Source organism: Heptranchias perlo, chromosome 16 (genome assembly GCF_035084215.1).
Source record: "Heptranchias perlo isolate sHepPer1 chromosome 16, sHepPer1.hap1, whole genome shotgun sequence".
Lineage (NCBI taxonomy): Eukaryota > Metazoa > Chordata > Chondrichthyes > Hexanchiformes > Hexanchidae > Heptranchias > Heptranchias perlo.
Genome location: NC_090340.1, coordinates 26891486 through 26913459, shown reverse-complemented (window position 1 = coordinate 26913459; position 21974 = coordinate 26891486). Strand labels below are relative to the sequence as shown.

Genomic DNA, 21974 nt, shown 5'->3' with positions numbered 1-21974 from the left:
ATAAATGACCAGGTAATTTGTTTTAGTGATGCTGGTTGAGGGATAAATGCTAACCAGGGCATCAGGAGAGCCCCTCTGCTTTGCCACAGAATATCTGTCATGGAATATTTTATGTCCACCTGAGAGAGCAGATGGAGCTTCAGTTTAACTTCTAATCTGAAAGACAGTTTTGGAAATTTAATAATTCACAAAAATATGTATCTGTTTATGTTAAAACTGTTGGGGCTGGTAATCTGCAAGGAGGTGCATCCTGGCGTAAGGACTGGCACATACAAAGCCCTGTGGAATATATGGTTGAATATGTGCTGGCCGATTAATTGGAGTGCTGAAAAATTGAGCAATTTGATTGGTTGGCTTTCTGGCGGTTGCTAGTGATTGATTGGTTTCTTTTCTTATTTGTCTGTGACTAGAACTGGTTTTTGATTGGCTTATATTTAGTTATTATGATACTTGAGCATGGTTCATTTAACAGCTAGTGTTTAGTTGAGTCAATCACGATTTTTTTGCTCTACTTTTGAGGTGCGGGATCTTTGTTGAGATCTGATGCTGTGGCCTTGCATTAGATCACAAAATAATAAGGCTCTGTAAGGCCATTTAGCCCATCTTAGTTAATCCAGAAAGACACTACAGTCCCCCCACCATGCCATTCAATTGTTTCTTAATTAATTCCAGGATTTTCACCTCCATTACCATGTTGTAACTTCTATGATTCTATGATTACTCTATCCATAAGTCCTTTTCATATAAGTAGAGTTTCTTAATATCAGTTTAATTGTAATTTAACTGTTGGTGCTTTTGAACAGCATTAGCTTCCCTCCTCCCCACCGATTTGGACTCAGCAGCCCGATTATGTCTGACTTGTCTGAAAAATTTTAAGGTGAATTGGTCACCAAAACCGAATTTTAAAATAGAAATCTGCTTTTCCACTTAATTCTGTGTCTTGTGATGTGGAGACATTAAGAAAGCTCACACTTTAGGACTCAAGCTGTGTTGCTGAAACTTCCAACTTGGCAAAGGAAAAAAAAAAAATCCCAAAATGTGGAACAGACTTGGAAACCCAGATGACAATGAACAACAGGGATAAAATTTTAAAGAAAAAGGACTACAACTCCCATAACGCTCTGCGGCAATCGCGCACGCGCACACGATCGGTTGTTGGCTCGGCGGCGGTTCGTTGGGAGGGCGGGGGGGGGGGTGTGATTGATGACGCGTAGGCTGGTGACGTCGGAGAGGCGGGCGCTGGCACTCGGTCGAGTGTGTGTGTATATATAGTGGGGAGGGGGGCGGGGCTGCGGGCGGCGTCAGAGAGGGTTAAACAAACACGGCCGAGGGGGAGGGTGGGGGGGAAGCGCGGGGATGAGGCTTCGCAAAGTTTGAGAGACGCACGAGAGCGAAGACGGGGGTTAACTGTTTAAAAACGGGACAGGGAGAGAGCGAGAGGGGGGAGGGAAGAGAAAAGCAAAACAAAACAACCACCACCTCGGAAAAGTTGGCGGAGAGTGTTCGGACCCCTTCTGTTATGAACTTATTAAACAAGTAGTGGGAAAGGGAAACTGATAACCGATGACTACTGTAAACAGTGGCAATGACGAGTTTGACTTTAGACTGATATTTGGCGAAGACGGTCCGCAGCCTGGACTAGGCCCTGCAGGTTTGTATGAGGGAGAGTGGGGGCGCTTCCAGATTGAGGGGATTAAAACAACAACAAAAAAGTTACAATCCTTTAGTTTTTTAAACGGGACTTTTTTTGGGAAAAAAAAATATATTTTATCCAGAATGTAAATGTTGAGATTTCGAGCATTACTTTTGTTTCATATCTGCTTTGACATGAATATGAAAAGAAAAAGGCTTTAGTATCGTAGTTCGTATCTGTACGTTTTGTGCTCATCCAATTTGATCGCGCGGAATATATGCTAGAGTCGTATGGCGATAAATTGTATTATTATTTACACGCTGAACAACTGGGTGCCGTTTATGTTTTGCTCTGCTAGCGACAAGTGAATTGTACACATTCTGTATAAAGAGGTCATTGGTCTTTTTTTTTAAAGTTCTAGCTTTGATTATTTTTTTCGAGGGAAACGAAATCATGCCATAATGCACTTGCAACATCTTCAGCTTGGCACGATTTATTATGGAATGTTTCGCTAGTAAATTTAGCTTGCCACAGAATCTAATTTATAACTGGATATTGCACACGTTAGCTTTTTTTAAAAAAACTTGTTTTAAAACTGGTTTGGCAAACGCCTTTTATGTGTGTGTGTGTTTGGTTCAGAGTGCGCGCTGCAATACGTAAATAAGGGAGGGTGTTGTATCTCTGCGAGCCCTTATGGGACGTGGGAATATACTAAAGTAGACTTGGAAGTTAGCCCAACATCCAAGTCATCAAATTTGCCTAGACACGCCATGTGCAGTTCAGGTGACAGTGGAATTTAAGACGAGGGAAGTGACCAGAAAGGTAGATCAACTTCCAACAGCCCATAGCACAGTAGAAATCTGCTGCTAGAGGCGAACGCTAATGTTGGCACATAAATAGATACCATATCCACCATTTATTTTTTCATAACATCGTCATTCTGTTCTTTCAAGTCGTCCAGGTTTGATAAAGGGACATAAACAGTAAAAGACTCAAAAAAGAAAGTGGAGTACCAGCTACTGTAAGTGCCTGAGTGATTGGACGACTGTAATTTCATCAGCCTGCTGGTTAATTATAATTAAATATCAGACTGACATTGCTGTGAAAGGACCACCACGGTTTCTAAACTTTGTAGGAGTACGTTCCTTTAAGACTTAAGGTTTATTTTGTCCAGTGCCAGGACTACGAAATACAAGATGCTTTGTGCCACATCAGCAGGTGAGAAGCAGTTTCTGAATTAGCACTTGTGTTTTCTTGATAATTTGAGCTGGATCAGTTGTTGTTCGTACAAGAATTAATTTTCATTTAATGATTTTGATTTGATTAAAATTGCAGCTGTCGTTTCTATGTTGCCGTTCGCAGCTTCTTGGAACTTTTTAACTAAGTTAAATAGTTTTGTTTCAAAAAGAGCACTTATTATAGTGTTATACATTTTGTCTTTCTTTATTTGTTGTCAGTTTATAAGAAGGGAGCTTTCTATAATTTCTAGATTGATTAGTTTATTTACTGGTTACTATGTGTTTTGCTAAATAATGAGCAGGAGATTTGTTTCCATGGAGTAGAGATCAGATAGCTATGTGTGGCATTTCAGTAGTTTAAATTTAGTGTAGTAGTAACTATAGTAGTGCAGTGACATGGCTTGTTCTTAGTAATGCAGAATATAGTTACAGAAATGTAATTACATCAACTTACTCTTTGTAATTCTAGTATTAAAAGGGGAAGTTTTTGAATTTTCTCGGTATTTTTTCCCCAAAGTCCACTGAGTTTCTTTAATATATTGTGTCCTGTGAATTGTCATTTTGAATGGTGACACCCCACTGTCTGTGTTTTTTAGTTTTTTATTCTAATTTAGTAAACCAGAGGGGTGCAGACTGGTATATTTACTTGTCCATATTCATTGCCTTCTGAAGAACAAGGAAAGGGAAAATTCAGAAAGGAAGATAAGAAACTCCCCTGTTTTATTTCTGACCTAATGTACATATTATCCACACAACTCAAGTTAATTGTATACTCTCAATAATTAGATGGGATACTAAAGGAATAATTTTGATTGTATGATATCTCTGATAGATTTCAAATGTAGCAGAAAAGCATGGAAGATGGACACATTGTTATAGAGCTGGGTTACATCGAGTGTACAGCACAGAAACAGGCTATTTGGCCCAACTAGTTCCTGCTTTTCATTTTGAGATCCTCCTCCCACCATTAGACAAGATAGGAGTTTTAAAAACATTTTTAAAACATCATGAAGAATAGATCTCTAATTTGACTGACAGCACATAGTCACTATGTGCACTAGTATATGTGGAGGGGAGAGAGACTAAGTTGTAATCATTTGAAATGTGGGAAATGACAAAGTTAACTCTGATTATAGCTTGTATTTTAAGTAAGTGTTTAGCAATTTTTCAATATTAATGCATGGGATTACATTAACATAAGTTAAACATTCTTATTTTGCATTATATATGAATATAAGGAGCATGTTGCAATACTTTAAGGAAATTTGTTCACAATCCATATGATGGACATCATAAGATTGGGGGATGGGGAGAATATTATCAAACATTTTAAAAAGTCCTCTATCAGTGAAGTATTAAAGACTTAAATTCCCCCTTTGACACAGTGTATCTTAATTGTATATCTCTGTGTTCCTGTTCTCTTTGGTAGTGAATTAGACAGGTATCTTATGCATTGTAGATGTGATTTAGGCTTTAAGAACATAAGAAAAAGGAGCAGGAGTAGCCATACGGCCCCTTGAGCCTGCTCCGGCATTCAATAAGATCATGGCTGATCTTCAACCTCAACTCCTCTTTCCTGCCCTATCCCCATATCCCTTGATTCTCTTAGAGACCAAAAATCTATCAATCTCAGTCTTGAATATACTCAACGACTGAGCATCCACAGCTCTCTGGGGTAGAGAATTCCAAAGATTCATAACCCCCAGTGAAGAAATTTCTCCTCCTCTCGGTCCTAAAAGGCCGACCTCTTATCCGGAGACTATCCAGACTGTCCAGCCAGGGGAAACTCCCTCTCAGCATCTACCCTGTCAAGCCCTCCAAGGAGTTTATACGTTTCAATGAGATCGTCTTTCATTCTTCTTAACTCCAGAGAGTATAGGACCATTCTATTTAATCTCTCCTCATAGGATAGCCCTCTCATCCCAGGAATCAATCTAGTGAACCTTCATTGCACCGCCTCTAAGGCAAGTATATCCTTCCTTAGGTTAGGAGACCAAAACTGTACACAACACTCCACGTGTGGTCTCACCAGAGCCCTATATAATTGCAGCAAGACATCCTTACTCTTATACTCCAACCCCCTTGCAATCAAGGCTAATATGCCATTTGCTTTCCTAATTGCTTGCTGTACCTAGAATGGTTACAGCACAGAAGGAGGCCATTTGACCAATCGAACCTGGGCCGGCTCTTTGTAAGAGCAATCCAGTTAGTCCCATTCACCTGCTCTTTCCCTGTAGCCCTGCATATTTTTTCTCTTCAAATATTTATCCAATACCTGCATGTTAACTAGAAACAGTTGAGTAGAATTCTACAAATTATGATTGTCATTTGGTGACCTGTTTGCTTTCATTTGTGCAGGATACAGTGGGCTAAGTTCATAGTTTGAAATGGTTCGATAATGTGCAGTCATTCAGTTTTAATTGATTATTTCCATATGCATTTGGTGAAATGTCAAAAAGGCTTCACTTTGACTTCACTTAAACGTTGGACACCATACGTCAGCAATTTTGTGTTTCTCTTGTCTGCAAAATATTTTCATTTTATCAATGAGCACAAAGTTTAAATTTTAAAAAAAAATGGAACTGTGTTCATCAGTAGGAACGTTTAGGCTTGTGTAAGTCTTTGCGTGGGTGGCTGCTAATTATAGCAGTGATATTTTGAAGTAGTGCATCAGTGTTATGTTGACAGTTAGTAGCATTCAGAGTTGCTTGAGTCTATTTTTTGAGTGGGTTGATCAACTATGGCTTCAAGGTTTTAGTTTGTGGTGTTTTTGTTTATTATTGGGGTGCAATGTACTGCATTTTTTATTTGCCTGCTCAGCCATGATTACTAATGTCACATTATTTATCACAAACAGTGACATTTAGTCATTGTATGCATGTTATTTATTTACTACTGTGGATTGCGGAGCTAGTATTTGAACTGTCATTTGCCTTAGTGCCAAATGACATCTACAGCTGTGTTTACAAAAACAACTGTTCTCGGTTCATCAAACTGCACAGAAAATCCTGCTAATTAACACGATTCTTTATAATGCTAACTTTTTTTGAATGACTTTATATTTGCAAATTACTTTGAGAACGATTATTCTTGGTATGCACATGTAATTCTGATCCAACGTCGGGCAACATTTTGGAAAAGGAAAAAAATTACATTTTAGTGCAGGATAGAACATTTTTCACTTGTGTGTGCTGCCAAGTTTTAAGAATGTTGTGATTGTGTAATTTACCCATAAAATTATGTGTGGGTTTTGTGTTGGCAGTCATTGTGGGTTAGTATGTTCTTTTTTAAGAAGGCGAGAATTACAACTTTGCTGTTGTTTTGAGTTGCCACCTGAAATGGCTTGCCTGTTCACTTCTAGCTCTGCCACTTAACACTGTTTATCGATGGCCCAGCAACAGGATTTTAACAAAACAAGGCTTTTAAAAATATTTATTCTTTGGATTGAGTGTTCCCAATTGAAATGATTAACTGTTAGCTACATATCAAAATTTGCAGATGATACAAAGATGGGAGGGAAAGTAGAGAGTGAGGAGGACATAAAAAACCTGCAAGGGGATATAGACAGGCTGGGTGAGTGGGCGGAGATTTGGCAGATGCAATATAATATTGGAAAATGTGAGGTTATGCACTTTGGCAGGAAAAATCAGAGAGCAAGTTATTTTCTTAATGGCGAGAGACTGGAAAGTACTGCAGTACAAAGGGATCTGGGGATCCTAGTGCAAGAAAATCAAAAAGTTGGTATGCAGGTGCAGCAGGTGATCAAGAAAGCCAACGGAATGTTGGCTTTTATTGCTAGGGGGATAGAATATAAAAACAAGGAGGTATTGCTGCAGTTATATAAGGTATTGGTGAGACCGCACCTGGAATACTGCATACAGTTTTGGTCTCCATACTTAAGAAAAGACATACTTGCTCTCGAGGCAGTACAAAGAAGGTTCACTCGGTTAATCCCGGGGATGAGGGGGCGGACATATGAGGAGAGGTTGAGTAGATTGGGACTCTACTCATTGGAGTTCAGAAGAATGAGAGGCGATCTTATTGAAACATATAAGATTGTGAAGGGTCTTGATCGGGTGGATGCAGTAAGGATGTTCCCAAAGATGGGTGAAACTAGAACTAGGGGGCATAATCTTAGAATAAGGGGCTGCTCTTTCAAAACTGAGATGAGGAGAAACTTCTTCACTCAGAGGGTGGTAGGTCTGTGGAATTTGCTGCCCCAGGAAGCTGTGGAAGCTACATCATTAGATAAATTTAAAACAGAAATAGACAGTTTCCTAGAAGTAAAGGGAATTAGGGGTTATGGGGAGCGGGCAGGAAATTGGACATGAAGCTGAGTTCGGATCGGTCAATGCCCTGTGGGTGGCGGAGAGGGCCCAGGGGCTATGTGGCCGGGTCCTGCTCCGACTTCTTGTGTTCTTTAGATTTGTGGTTGGGATCAGATCAGCCATGATCTTATTGAATGGCGGAGCAGGCTCGAGGGGCCGATTGGCCTACTCCTGCTCCAATTTCTTATGTTCTTATGTTCTTATGTAATATCTCTATTATAACACTAACATATGGCATAGTAAATATAGCCTGTATCTTCTCTTGAGAGGGTTCGGATGACACTGAAGTTTGTCAGTTTCTGCACACTGAGATTGTATTGTACTCCCAATATTTATTTTATATAATTGTTTTTTTCTTGGTGGTATTTGTGGTGAGTGTGCAATATAAGGTTGAGCATTTGTGGAATGTGACCTAGGGCATTGCCTGAAACTTGAAGGTGTACAATATCGTGTAACAGGAGCTTAATCGTTGCATTTTTTTGGGAAGCGCTAGGAATTGAGTTGTGGTTTACTGGTATACATAAAGTATATATAATTAAAACTAGTTATAATTTTATTATATCCAGCAGTTATATAATAACAGCAGTTTTTGACCATTTCTATGCTACACTGTTCAAAATCACCCTCAGTATTAAGCACTAAGCGTATGCTTTGGATCCTGTGACTGGTTGTAAAAAATTAGAGAAAGACATAGTGTTAGGGTTTTGATAAAGTAAATAAAGAGAAACTGTTCCCATTGGTGGAAGGGTCGAGAACCGGAGAATACAGATTTAAGGTGACTGGCAAAAGAACCAAAGGCGACATAATGAAATACTTTTTTATGCAGTGAGTAGTTATGACCTGGGATGCACTGCCTGAAAGGGTGGTGGGAGTTGATTCAATCATGGCTTTCAAAAAAGAATTGGAGAAATACATGAATGGAAAAAATTTGCTGGGCTACGGGGAAAGAGCGGGGGAATGGGACTAACTGGATTGCTCTTACAAAGATCCGGCACAGGCTCGATGGGCCAAATGACCGCCTTCTGTGCTGTAACCATTCTATGATTCTAGTCTCAAATGCAAAGCATCTTGATTGGGAAGCCCTGTTTGAAAATGTAAACATAGGGCTTCCTCCCTGGTAGATATTTTGTAGAGTTTTAAATACTTCTAATTGGAGTTATTTTTTTTTCTGCTGGAATTTTCATGGTAAGTCAGATGATAGATTATTTTATAACAGTAGAAGCATTATATCATGTAATACGCATTGTATTCTGCTGCTGATGTGAAGCTTTGTTTAAGCTGGCCTGTCTCTCTAAGGCCCCAAGTCTAATTGCTGTTAATACAGACATATAAAACTAATGTGCAGGAAAATATCAGCTGAACAATTTATTCCTACCATGCTGTAATGTTGCAAATAAGCACCATAACTCCCCAATGCTTCCCACCCACCAGCAGCCACATAATCTCCTTGGAGAGGCAAAAAAAGTCCTAGGCCAATACAGGGAAAAAAAGAATTCTTGGAAATTCCTCTCCGACCTCCGAAGGTAATCAAAACAAGTTCCAGCAGAGCATCGTGACTGAGGCACCTCACCCAGTATCCCACCTACCTTTTGTGTGAGTGATATTCCTGGAACTCGTCCACCTCCCTATGAACACTTGTAGCAAATCCGCATTCGCTGCCCAAGCCGGCAACTTGTTTCAAAGGTCAATGAGCCTCTGTGAAAAGAAAAGCTACCTGACATCTAATCTAGTTCTATGCTTGCATAACCGATGTTTAGATCAATGAGGTTATTTGTTGTGATGAGGGAGATTTGCAGCTTTAGAGGTAAATTTCCAGATCAAAAGAAACCAATGTGAAATGGCCACTGTTTTATGCTTTTGACATTTTTGAGTGCAATGGACACGTGCTTGATATCAGATCTATATAATTATAAAAACTTGGGTGCACACTTCCCATCTGCCTCATATCAGATCTCTATCACACTCCAGACTTTACACACTGTTGAATGCAAATTGCTGTCACTTTTTTTTTTAAAGTGTAAATAAAGGCAGTAATATGGAATTTACAGAAAAGTTCTCCTGAAATATGCGCTACTAGAGCAGTGTTGGCCAGTAGAAACCACTAACTAGGCAAAGCGGTGGCTGTGCCAACACTGTTTTAGCCACATTCACTAATTTTTAGTAGAGAACACCTTCCACACAATTCAGGTATATGTATTTCATGTGTATATTTGCTTAACAAACATCTATCGCCATTCAGTGCAGAGCTTTGCAGTATTTCTCACCCAAGTTTGGAATTCTGGCATGAATTTATCAGATATAGCACATCTTAGTGCAGCTTCTAGGTTTTTGTCTAGCAGCTGCAAGTGGTACTTTGACTTCATCAGAGTGATTGTGCAATCAACATTCCCAGCATTGAGATGCATAAAAATTCACCCCCGCTTTCCATCCAGAACACGGTTGGATGCTGCTTGCCCTTTGCGATGACGTGTCCTGTTGGAGCTGAGCGTTATTGGTTGAGCTTGCTTTCTTCTGCAGGCCTGTCGTGGTGACCACGATGACAGCCTCCCACTCCATAGTGTTGCTGGTGTTTCCATGGTGTTGAAGTCTGGCGTTTTCACCCATGTTACATACCATTTTAGCAGATAACCAATAAACAGTAACCAAGGAAGTAAAGCACCCACATCAATGAACACTCACGCACTCTGCTTTTCGTCTTACCATTTTACCAGCAAACTCTCAATGGTTCAAGTACACATGCAAACACCATACATATGAGTATTGAGATCACATGCCCAATGACTGTATCTGTTACCCATTTTTTATTTACTAATCAAAAATGCAATTAGCCGCATCTGGTTTCTCAATTAGCCACATGAGGACAACACTGTACTAGAGTCACAAGGTTTGCAGGTCCTTAGCTGATTATCCTACAAACAAAACTAGGATTCTGATCTCCAGCCTGAATAATAATTAACCTTTGAATGAAGTCACCCAGTGTTTACTTAATATAAATTAGCCTTAAAGAGACACACATCTACATTGTTGCAGCAGATTAATATATTGTGTTTTACATCATCTGGTATACCATTAGCAGCACTATGGGACATTTGATAGTTATATAATAAAAATTGGTATCTCTAGTGCACATTTCCTACTCATTGCATTTCTGTGTCACACTCTAATTTCTCTAAAATGAGTTGCAAAAAGAAATGGCCAGAATAAGTTTGATTTTCTTTTTTAAAGGTTTTTTTTCAAAAATTGTTTTTATTTAACCTGACAATTAAATTGTCTCCCCATTAGCACCCATTTAAAAATAAATTTTAAAAAGTTAATTTTTTTTTTCTATTCCTGTTGAACATCTTAAAAGCATAGTGAAGGCTGGTGACCTCACTGGAAGAAACAGATTTAGAGAAGTTATTGAACCTGACAATGTTGAGGGAACTGAATTTAACTATAGTCATTAAGCCAGGCTGCTTCAATTAAACTGTGTGTTTGTACGTGGGAGCTGAATTAACACACCGTTGAATCAGCAAGGCTTAATGGACTGTTTCTACAGATGCTAATACATCCCTTCATACTTTTGGGCTCAGGAACTACTGTGTTCAGTTCCCACAATGATGTCATCAGCAATCAGTGTTTAATATACATTGTAAATTTATATTAAACACTCATGCCTTTGGGCCAGCCGGTTGTCTCTTGTTAATGTTGCTGTTTCTGCTAATCCAGATATACAAGTGGATCATTCTCAGTGGACCAGATAGTGAACAAGACTGCATTCATTCCTGGATCTGATCTGATCTGATTTAGCAGGACTGTGGCACATATGGTGATGGAATTGACTTGTATTTTAAACATCAATTGACAAAGTATAAACCAGTTCCTCTAAGTCCTTTGGACAGAAATACTTCTGAAGAAAAGGCAGGTCTTTTTAGCAACGGATTGTCTTTCATCAACTGCACAGAATTCACTTTTGCCTGTCAGATACGTTTGTCATAATTTGATTTTCTATATATATGCTATTCTAATTGGTAACTTTATTTAGCACCATCAGGAAGATAAGGTTTTGAATGTAGCATTTTTGTTTAGTTATGCTCTTAAAAAGGGCGAGGGGTTCAGGTGTAAATTTGTTTCTCTGTTGATGACACTGGGGCAATCCATGTCATTTTTATGGCTCAATTACAAAAACCAACTTAAATCACAATATTATCAGTGTCTGCTATGCATTCCAGTCCCTGTGGTGCCCATCTGTCGCAGAAGGTCTCAGGTGTACTGGCGGACAACGCATGCTCCTTCTCCAGGGCCACCTGGGCATGGAGATAGCCGTGAGAGAGAGATCGCAGCCAGAGCGACCACCCCCATGTCCCGTGTCTAACCTGGTCCTGTGGATGGCCACCTTGGCCAGGCCCAGGAGCAGACCCACGAGGAGGTTTTCTGACTTGCCTACCCCACTACTCATCGGGTGGCCAAAGATCAGGAACGTAGGACTGAAGTGCAACCAGAAATTGAGGAGCAGCCTCTTCAAATAATGCAACAGGGGCTGCAACTTCTCACACTCTATATACATGTGGAAGATGGACTCATCCAGGCTACAACGAATGCAGCTTGGGTTTAGTGGACAAAAGTTTCCTCTGTTATTGTCTAACAGTTCTGTGTGAACTCATTTGGATAGCCTGAACCCAATTCCTGGTGGGCTGGGCATTAAATCAACAATATTATTCAGGTCACAAAGATTGCTGATGTTGGAAATTGAAAAATTCTTATGTGGCATTCTTCTGAGGTTGGGGCTAAGGCAAATAATTAGGATCGAAGAAAGATTTACCATGCAGCTTGCTGTGTTACAACCTGACCCAGGAGTGCCTGACAAAAGTGTTTCATCCGACAGCACTGACATCCTTTTATCTTGATCATCAAAATATTCTCCTACCCTGCCAAAAAAAAGATACAAAACAAATGCTAATAGTGAGCTTCTAAGAATTCACCTCTTTTATGCAAAATTACACATTAATGTAATTTAAAGTCTGTGTATTGCCCCTCGGCAATGTTGAGTCCTGACAAGTTGGTGGAACTCCCGTTACAAATATGATTGTTTCTATATGCCTGAAGCTCTGAGAAATATAGAACAAATTTAAACTATTTCCTTTCGTGGTTTAATATTAGCTCATAAATCTGAGAACAAATGGGTCAGTCAATATAAACTTTGTTTTATTTAATAATAATCTCTTTATATTTTATAGTGAACTAGCTTGTGTCTCTGTAGTTGGACAAAGACAATGATGACCCTCTTTTTTAAAATTTCTTTTAAGAGTTCTTGAATATAATAGGTAGACTTTATAACTTGGGTTGACAAATGAAAACTGCTCTGGATTGGTACCAATTTAAAAACTGCAGAGAGAACTATGAATTTTTAAATGCATCTGGATATAACAATGGTTCCATTCTGTTAGCTATATGTGGTCAGATTGACTATTGCTTGAAAGCTCTTGGTATAATGCAGTCCGCTAGCATAGTTAGTGAGTCAGTTGAGCTGGCATTTGACATTTTAATGGACAGTACTGCCTAAAGTCCTTTCAAAGTTATAGATTATTGCCCTAGTACTAGTTACCTGCTATATTCTGTTAAATTACATTTTGCGGAACTTTCAACTTCGGGGGTGTAAAACAGGCAATAGCGAGTCAGCTGCCTGTGATACCGCCCGTCTGGTTTTCCTGTTCATTGACTTCATTGAAAAGGTTGTGTAACGGGCGCCCGATCCGCTATTGTCCGTTTTATGCCTTTGCAGTTGAAAGTTCCGTTCATTGTTACTAAACTGGTAAATATCTTGCTAGCAACTTACAGTAAATTGTGAAAGTGAAGTGGCTGCTTTGAGTGAAAATTGCAAGGAATACTTGATTTGATGAATGATAGCTGCTATGAAGGTTATCTGTACATGTGCAGTACCTACATTAGTAAACATTTGGCTTTAGATCTTCCACTGGGCTAAAATTTGCAACAGGATGCTCAACTTAAATTTACCATAATTCTAAGGTTTTTAGGAATCCCGCAAAAGTTTTAAATCTACATTCTTGGCAGGCTTGCTGAAACACATTTGGTTAAATACAGACCTAAACTGCAGCAGTACAGTCTTTGCACTCCTTGATCAACTTCTTTTCAAATCTTTTTCTTTTTCTTATATGAACCTCAGGTTGAGTAGGAGTAGTACATCACAATGCTATAGATATTATAGTATCAATATTTTGTGGTATTAATTCCCTTATGTTTTAATTGTAGTATATTAATGATCTTGACTGCTATTGTGGTCTCCTAGCAACATAGTGCTACTTGTAGAGGTGTTGTAACTTTGTTTAGAGGGAGTTTCTGGTCTTTGTTTTTTTTTAAGAATTTTCAGTTTTTTAGCATCTTCATCACATCTCTCTAAAGCCCCAAGGCACTTCACAATACAATTAATTACTTTGAAGTACAGTTGCTGACATAACAGTGAATGTGGGAGCCATGTTGTGCATAACAAAGTCCTAGAAAATGCAGTGAGTGTTATCCACGTACCAAGAACTTCCTGCTCTTCTTTAAATAGTGCCATGGGATCTTTAAAATGTCTACCTGTATCACTGGAACAGCTAATCGGAGTCTCTGTTTAACGTCTCACCTGAAGGTCAGCACTTCTGACAACGTTGCACTCTTTTAGTACTGCATGGAAGTGCTAGCCTAGATTATGTGTTTAAGTCCTGCAGTAGGCTTAAACCTATAGCGTTCTGACTCTCAAGAGTGCAATTAACTGAGCCAAATAGACACTGAAATAACATTAAATTATGGGCCAGGGCACAGAAGAATTATGATAGCTGAGAATTTTTCCTCCTCCTTGAAGTTTAATTCTGCCTCTTGCCTGTTCGTTCCTTTGTGCCTGCAACTTCAAAAGGATTGCAGACATCAGTGGGAAATAAATTCAGAAATTTAACAATGGATAAATTAGGATAATAGACTCACATGTACATGTATGTCACATTTACATGTGCCTCTTTTTGAAACCGACCCTGATATATTATACATTTTTATGTCGTAGAAACAAAAAAGGCAAAGGAAGGGGTAGTGTACTTCATTATATTAGTGAAGTCAACAGATCTTGTTCCATATTGAAAGCCACAATAAACATATGGTACATGAAAGGCGAAGCTTATTTGTTTTTTTTTCTTTCAGATTCAGAGCCAGATGATTCTGCATCATTTTACGTCTTTAATGAAGGTAACCTTCAGTCAAGTATAATCCAACCAATAGGTGTTCATCACCATGAAATGCAGACGCATTCTACAATATTTTCATCACCACATCGGCTGCAGACCGCTAATATCCAGGAGTCTAAGTATAATCCTGTAGGTACTCCAAAAGCCTTTGAATGCCCTAGTATTCAAATCACCTCTATTTCTCCCAGTTGTCACCAAGGAATTGGGCCTAATGAAGAAGTGCATGCAAATGGCACAGATAATGACTATATGGAAAGACCATCCAGGGACCATCTATATCTTCCTCTTGATCCTGCTTATTACAGGGATGCATCACTAAGCCCAAGTCCTGCTAGCAGCATTTCCTCCAGGAGCTGGTTTTCCGATGCTTCGTCATGTGAATCTTTCTCTCACATATACGATGATGTAGACTCTGAGTTGAATGAAGCTGCTGCTCGATTTACACTTGGTTCTCCTAGTGGGTCACCTAGATGTTGCCCAGCAGATGAGACGTGGCAGCCAAATTATGCATTTGCACATTCACTATCTCCTAGACAATCACCCTGCCATTCACCTAGAGCTAGTGTTACTGATGAAAACTGGCTCAGCCCTCGCCCAACTTCAAGGCCATCATCTAGGCCCACTTCACCTTGGGGAAAGCGGCGACATTCAAGTGCAGAGATCTGTTATGCAGGTTCACTTTCACCCCACCATTCACCAACACCATCTCCAGGCCATTCCCCAAGAGGAAGTGTCACAGAGGATACATGGCTTGGTAATACTGTTCTTCAAGGTGCCTCAAGTCTAAGTCCTGGGCTCATACCTTTTCAGTGTTGTTCTCCAGAGACTGACATCCCTTTAAAATCAAGGAAGACCTCTCAGGACCAGGCTGCTACAGTGTCAGGAAAAATAGATTTGACTTCAGAAGATCAGGGAAGCTTGTCACCTTCAGTTGAATCTCCAGTAGATGATCTTTCTGGCTCTCCACATCCTTTAAAGAAAGATTTGTCAAGTGAACAGTTTCTTTCTGTTCCCTCACATTTCACTTGGAACAAACCAAAACCTGGTGGCCATACACCTATTTTTCGGTAAGTCCGGCACTTGTTTTAGAATGTTGTCTTTAGGATTTTTTTTTCCAAAAGAAAAGGGAATAAAAATGAAAATGCTGTGGAGCCAAAGGTACCTTCGGGTGGCTGTACCATTGATAATGAATGCTTGGTTTGTTATACATATTAAGATTGCAGAAGTCCAATTCAAGGACTTGATGGCTGAAAAGGATGAGAGTTTCTTGATGTAGTGTATGTTTCTCTCCCTTAAAAGCTGTAGCCAAAAGTGAAGTAAAAATAGCAGAATTAATGTAGTTAGAGTCTCTCAATCTTAGTGTAGTAATGTGTGCTTTTTGAAAGTAACTCTTGGTTGACCTTAAGACAAAATTCCATTTTGCAAATAGTTCCCTGACTGGGAAGTAAAAGTGTTTTTATTGATAAGATAGAAATGCAGTAAACTTTTTAGAGTATTTTTAAATTGTTGATATAATTCCAGCAATACAAATTGATGGCATATGATCAGTGTTTGAAATTCTTCTACCTGAAAGCAAATAAATATATTTGGCATGTAAACAGTACCTGTCATAGGGCATGTCATAAAATAAGTAAATTAGTTACAATAGTCATGCACAAGGCAAAATGATGGTGGTTCTTATGTATGGTCCTTAGCGTAAGTGAAATTGCTGTATATAGGTTAGATTCTCTTGCACTAAAGAGTATATAATGTATAACTCCAAACAACAGTAGTCGTTACCCATGCCTTTTAAGGTAGAGGAATAACTGGTCTCGACTCGACTACTCCAATGCGTTCCTGGTCGGCCTCCCATCTTCCACCCTCCGTAAACTTGAGCTCATCCAAACTCTGCTGTCTGTCTCCTAACTTGCACTGTCCTGTTTCCAAGTCCTGTTCTCCCATCACCCCTGTGCTCGCTGACCTACATTGGCTCCCGGTCCAGCAATACCTCAAATTTAAAATTTTCATCCTTGTGTTCAAATCCCTCCATTGCCTCGCTCCTCCCTATCTCTGGAACCTCCTCCAGCCCTACAATTCCCGAGAACTCTGTGTTCCTCCAATTCTGGCCAATTGTGCTTCCCTGATTTCCTTTGCCCCACCATTGGCAGCAGTACCTTCAGCTCTGTAGGCCCCATGCTCTGGAATTCCCTCCTTAAACCTCTCTGCCTCTCTACCTCTCTCTCCTCCTTTAAAACTGTCCTTAAAACTTACCTCATTGCCTGTCCTAATATCTCCTTATATAGCTCGATGTTAGATTTTGTCTGATAGCGCTCCTGTGAAGTACCTTGGGATGTTTTACCATGTCAATGGCACCATATAAATGCAAGTTGTTGTTGCATGATCTTCAGAGCTATTTTGCTTGTGCTGAGTAAGAACTATTGGCATTAAGCAATGAAGAAATAACATGCCATAAGAGGGATGAAAGAAAGGAGTTTACAATATCGAAGACAAAATTCAAATGAATTTCAGCAGTTTTAAACATGGGTTCAAATTCAGACTAGGTAATTGGATGAAGGTGCTTCTACTGGCTAGAAGGGTCCCTATATGAAATGAGTTTGAGTAGTCCTGAACTAGTTTCAAGTATTCATAGGTCTACAATTCAACATAAATTGGCACTCAGCAAGGCAAGAAGGATAGCTATTGAGGGAAATGGAATTCATACTGATGCAGTGGGGTTGTCTTCTGAAGTGTGGTAAAACACCTGAATATGCTTGCTTCTGACACTGGTCTCCTGAAATTAGAAAGTGTGCATTCCCCTGCACAGACATGCTGCACTTTGTTGAATGGAAAAAAAAATACACTTAGAAATAGAAGATTTAAAGGAAATGAGCTGCATTTTCATCTTCATCACTTGGCGCAAATCCTTGGGTGCCTGGTACACACATCAGTCATTTTAATGGATGGAAAATTGGAGGGCGCATGCACTCAAATTCCTGCACCTGAAATGCTAAAGACAAAAATGTACTCCCCAGTTTTTAATTAAAATATAAATGACTGATTTTACTAATGTGCACAACCTATCGGAAAACCATGGCCGTGCAGACCATGATTTTCTGTCCATTGATCTTAATTAATTAAAAATCGTGGGCAATGTGTCAATTTCCCAATGTACATAGGTTGGGGGGGGAGGGCGAGGCTTCCCATCATTATGGCACATTTGAAAAATCAGCCCAATAAAATTGTAACATGTCTTCTTCCTTCCCACCCCCCCCCCACCCTCGAAAAAAAACTGCAAAAGTGAAGCATGCTGTCCTTAAGAACTGAAATTTACTCTGAAATTTCTTTCTAAGCATCTGACAGGGATAAAGTATTAAGAGTTTGTATGGCTTCATTCCTCTTGAACCTTGAATGAGTTGTCTGGGCATGACTGCACTGCCTGACAATGTGGACGAGATAACTTGTCCCTGCAGAAATGGGATTTCTTCCCTGCAACGGTATTTGAAAGGCAGGCATATGCTGAAGTATTTAAAATGAAACCAGGACAGCAGGGGGGAAATGCAAGTAGGAAAAAAAATGAAGGAAAATGCAATATTCCATTTTGTGCACTCAATATCCTCTGAACACCTTTGGCGTGGAAGCAGCAGATTGTCTTTTAAGAGAGTAGCTAATTGGAAGTGCAGCAGTAAAGTAGCAGTTGAGCCTGCAACTCCTCCTACCCCACTTCTGAATACCAGAATCCTGCAACCCTCCACTGCTGCCAACAGTAGTCATCTGGCAACCTGTACTGCGCCAGACTGCTAATGTTGCTTGATCTCCCGTTGCTTCAACAGAGAGCCCGAGATTGCAGGAAGCTTGCTTCTCTGCGTTGAATTGGAAATTCGGTTCACTCTCGGAACATGTGACCCCCCCTCCTCCACCTGACATTGGAATCTGCGACCTCCTTCAGAGCAAACTCGGGGCCTCTTGAAGGAGGGGGAATTGCCTTCGCTGTCCTCTGCCCCATCTCCCTATTGAAACAAATTGGTGGCTAGGTTGATAGTGGGGGCATTTGCAGGAACTTCTAAGAACTAATTTGAGGCCTTGTGGATGATGGGGATCAAGCCCCAGTCCAGAGACGAGCATATAATCCAGGCTGATAATCAGTGCACTACGGGGGGGCTGCTGCATTGTCAGAGGTGCTGTCTTTTGGATGAGACGTTCAACTGAGCCCCATCTGCTCTCAGGTGAACGTAAAAGATCCCATAGCACCATTCAGAAAAAGAGCAGAGGAGTTCTCCTGGTGTCCAGACCAATATTTATTCCTCACCCAACATCAGTTTTTAAAAAAACTATTATTTGGTCATGTACCTCATTGCTGTTTGTGGGACCTTGCTGTGTACAAATTGGCTGCTGCGTTTCCCTCCATTACAACAGTGACCACGCTTCAAAAACATTTAATTGGCGGTAAAGCACTTTAGAACATCCTATGGTTGTGAAAGATGCCAAATAAACACAAGTTCTTTGCTTTCCTTTTACTTTCCTACCCATCCCCCCCATCACTCTTCTCTCTTCCCCCTCCTCCATATCCTTTTCTTGCTTCCCTTCCCCTCCCCCTCCTCTCTCTTCTCCATCATCCTGCCCCCTCCTCCACCACCACCTCTTACTAGATTAGGGAATCAAATTTAACATTACTGTTTAAACTACCCTCTTTAAACATCAATTCTTTGGCAGGTTGTAGTTTCAGGTGTTGAATCAGAAAAATAAGTCCATACTTTTTATACCCCTTTTAAGTGATAAATATTGAAAACAGTCAATTTTCCAAACAAAATTTGTTTCTAAAGTTGAAATGACTCCTGAGTAACAAAATTTCAAGTGATTTCTGATAATGTTCCCTCTTTCTCCTCTCCCCCTGCCCCATCCCCCACCAAAACGTGTGGAAAAACTCCTGCCCCCAAACCACTATTTGCATGTTTTGTTACAAAGCCTATTTAAGGCCTCACACATTAAGACTCTCAAAGTCTAAAATGATATTTGTATACTGGGGCATGGTCTTGTTCCACTCCCTAACTATCTCACACTGGACTTATAGTGTGTGTGCATTCCTCTTGATATAACTCCAAAATGTGTAATATGTTCAAAGTGAAATAATTAGACTCCCCATGAGTCAGAGCTAGAAATTCTAAACTAGTTCATCAAAGAAAATATTGCTTTTGCAGTTCTGAATGGTAACTGCATGGATTCTGGGACTTATAACATGTAAAAGTGTAGTCCCAGCGCTTGCAGCTGACTTGCTTAGACTTGTTGCATAAGGTGCAACGACCAAAATTGATTTCTCCTAAGATTGTAACAAAAGTTACATTTGAAGTGTTGGCTGTTCGAAGCAGGTGTGACTATGAAGAGTTCAGCTCAAAGCTGCATGTACAGCCCCAAATAAAATTTCCTCTTGAACTACTTATATAGACCCCAAAGTTAGATTCAAAACACAGGCTTCAGTGTATACATTAACTTGAGCCTTCAGAAGCCTTGAAGCTAAAAATACCAGGCTTGTTACAGCCTTAGTCCCTTGGTGCTTTTTCAGCATTTGCTACTGGCTGAAATCCTTCAAGGAAATGCTGGCTAGCCTTTTGGGAAATAATCAGCAGACCAGCAACTAAAATAAACTTAAGTGAAGGTTAAATAATTTAGATTGTGGGATCAGAAATCTTATTTACAGAATCATACTTGGGAACAAAGTGCTGAAGGGGCAGATTCTGAAGGAACCTCCTGAAAGTGTAGCTAAATTGCTATGTAGTTTTAAGTTAATTTTTTTTTGTGTTGAAATATTTCAACTTTATTTTAAATGACTGAGGGTGTTTCTGATACCATAATTTTGTTAAACAATGATCCAGCTAGCTCGCTGTAACAGAAATGTTTTTAATAGGACCGAACCAAAAGCTAATGAGCTTGTAGCAAGAATTCTAGTTGACTGGAATCAGTAATGACTATTTTAGAAAAAGATCAAAGATGTCTTTTATAGTATACCCCAGGTTACTTGTTTCCTCGGGTGATTCCAAAGCAGATGGTTAACCCAGTTCTGACGATAGGTCTTCAACCTGAAACGTTAACTCTGTTTCTTTCTCCACAGATGCTGCCTCACATGCTTAGCTTTTCCAGCATTTTCAGTTTTTATTTCAGATTTGCAGCAACCGCAGTATTTTGCTTTTGGTTAACCTATAGTCTTGTTTCAGCCTAATTGTGTTGAAAGGTGTGTCTATTGTAAAGGTTGGTGAACTATCAGAGTAAAATTGTGGAATCCCTTTGATACATCAGTCTCAAGTTGTATCTAACACAGTTGCAGAATTAGCTTTGTTATTTGAGAATGACCCGTCCAGACTGTTAAATTTGGAGAAAATCTATTTTTCTGGATTGTGCAAGTCTTAATTTCATTAAAATAACAGGTGATTTATCTGCTCACATCTCCCCACCCATTATTGAACACTCTCCTTGCTGACTTCCCAAGTTCCTCCTCACATGAACTCCAACTTGTCCATATCTCTACCACTGCATTCTGTCCTGCTCACTCATCATTCTTGTTTTTGTTAATCTCCATTAGCACTTTGTCTCCCAGTGCGCCAAATTCAAAAGCGTTGTCCTTGTTTACAAATCCCTTCGTGATGTAACCCCACCCTACCTCTACAATCTCCACTAGCTGTACAATCCCACCTGAGCCCGTGTTCTTTCCACCCTGGCCCCTGTGCATCCTCCCCTCCTGGCGTTAGTGGTGGTGCTTTCAGTCATCCAGGTCTTACCCCCTGGAACAACCCCACCCCTATACCTGTGCATTGTTACTTCAAACCCCATCTTTAAAAGCCTCCTTAAAACATAATTTTGACAGTACTTTCAGTCAGCTCTCCTAATTCGCCTACAGCTCAATCCGTTCTCTTAAAATGTGCCACGGCATTTCAGTATATTAAGGGTGCTATATAGATTCTTTGTTCCTAACTTGCATCTATTTTCAATTCAACGTCCTGTGCAAATGTTAAATCCCATTTCTAGTTTGGAATGAAGTCTCATTTTATCTTTGTATTGAACGTGACCGTGACGTGAATCATGTTAGTGTAGTCCCCAGCTAATCTACAGCCTCGTGGTGTATCACAGTGCTACCTCAGATTGTAATTTGACACCATCTGCTGCATGGCCTGCTTCAGGTACAGAGGTGTATTGCAAACGCTGAGGAGATCAATTTCAGATCAAGATCAGTATCATCCAAACTGAATTCCATCTATCCTGTAAACAGTATATTCTAAAGGATGTTCCCATATCTGATGTTCTCACAATTCATGCTGAGTTGACACTTCGAAAAAAAAAATAAGGAAATTGCAACATGAATGCCAAAGTGCTGCTACTAATGTAGCAGTGGGGAATGATTCTTGCCTATATTGACTACTAAAACCAGAAAAGGTCTTGTGTTAAAAGCTTTGTAATGATTTTCCTTTGCAGAGGCTCTAGGGAGTAAACAGGAGCAATTATGGAGCTATAAATAATGTAAAAACTCATAATGAGATTAAAAATTTAATCTTAGGTAATTGAAAGTAGAAAATTTGTTAGCTGTTACTGTATTGAA

The 21974-nt window shown here is 39.8% G+C and overlaps 1 protein-coding gene across 4 annotated transcripts in view; it reads left to right on the top strand.

Moving 5' to 3' along the window:
* Positions 1-1386: 1386 nt before the first annotated feature.
* nfatc3a (nuclear factor of activated T cells 3a) overlaps positions 1387-21974 on the top strand; it is a 141523-nt gene continuing 120935 nt past the window's right edge. For 3 of the 4 annotated variants that reach the window (XM_067997864.1, XM_067997861.1, XM_067997863.1), the window contains exons 1-2: positions 1387-1651; positions 14370-15480. In XM_067997864.1, the coding sequence (XP_067853965.1) occupies positions 1564-1651; positions 14370-15480 (1199 nt within the window). In that variant the 5' untranslated portion in view covers positions 1387-1563. Of the gene's footprint in view, positions 1652-2482; positions 2852-14369; positions 15481-21974 lie in introns of those variants that run through there. The other variant, XM_067997862.1, reaches the window with a different exon arrangement.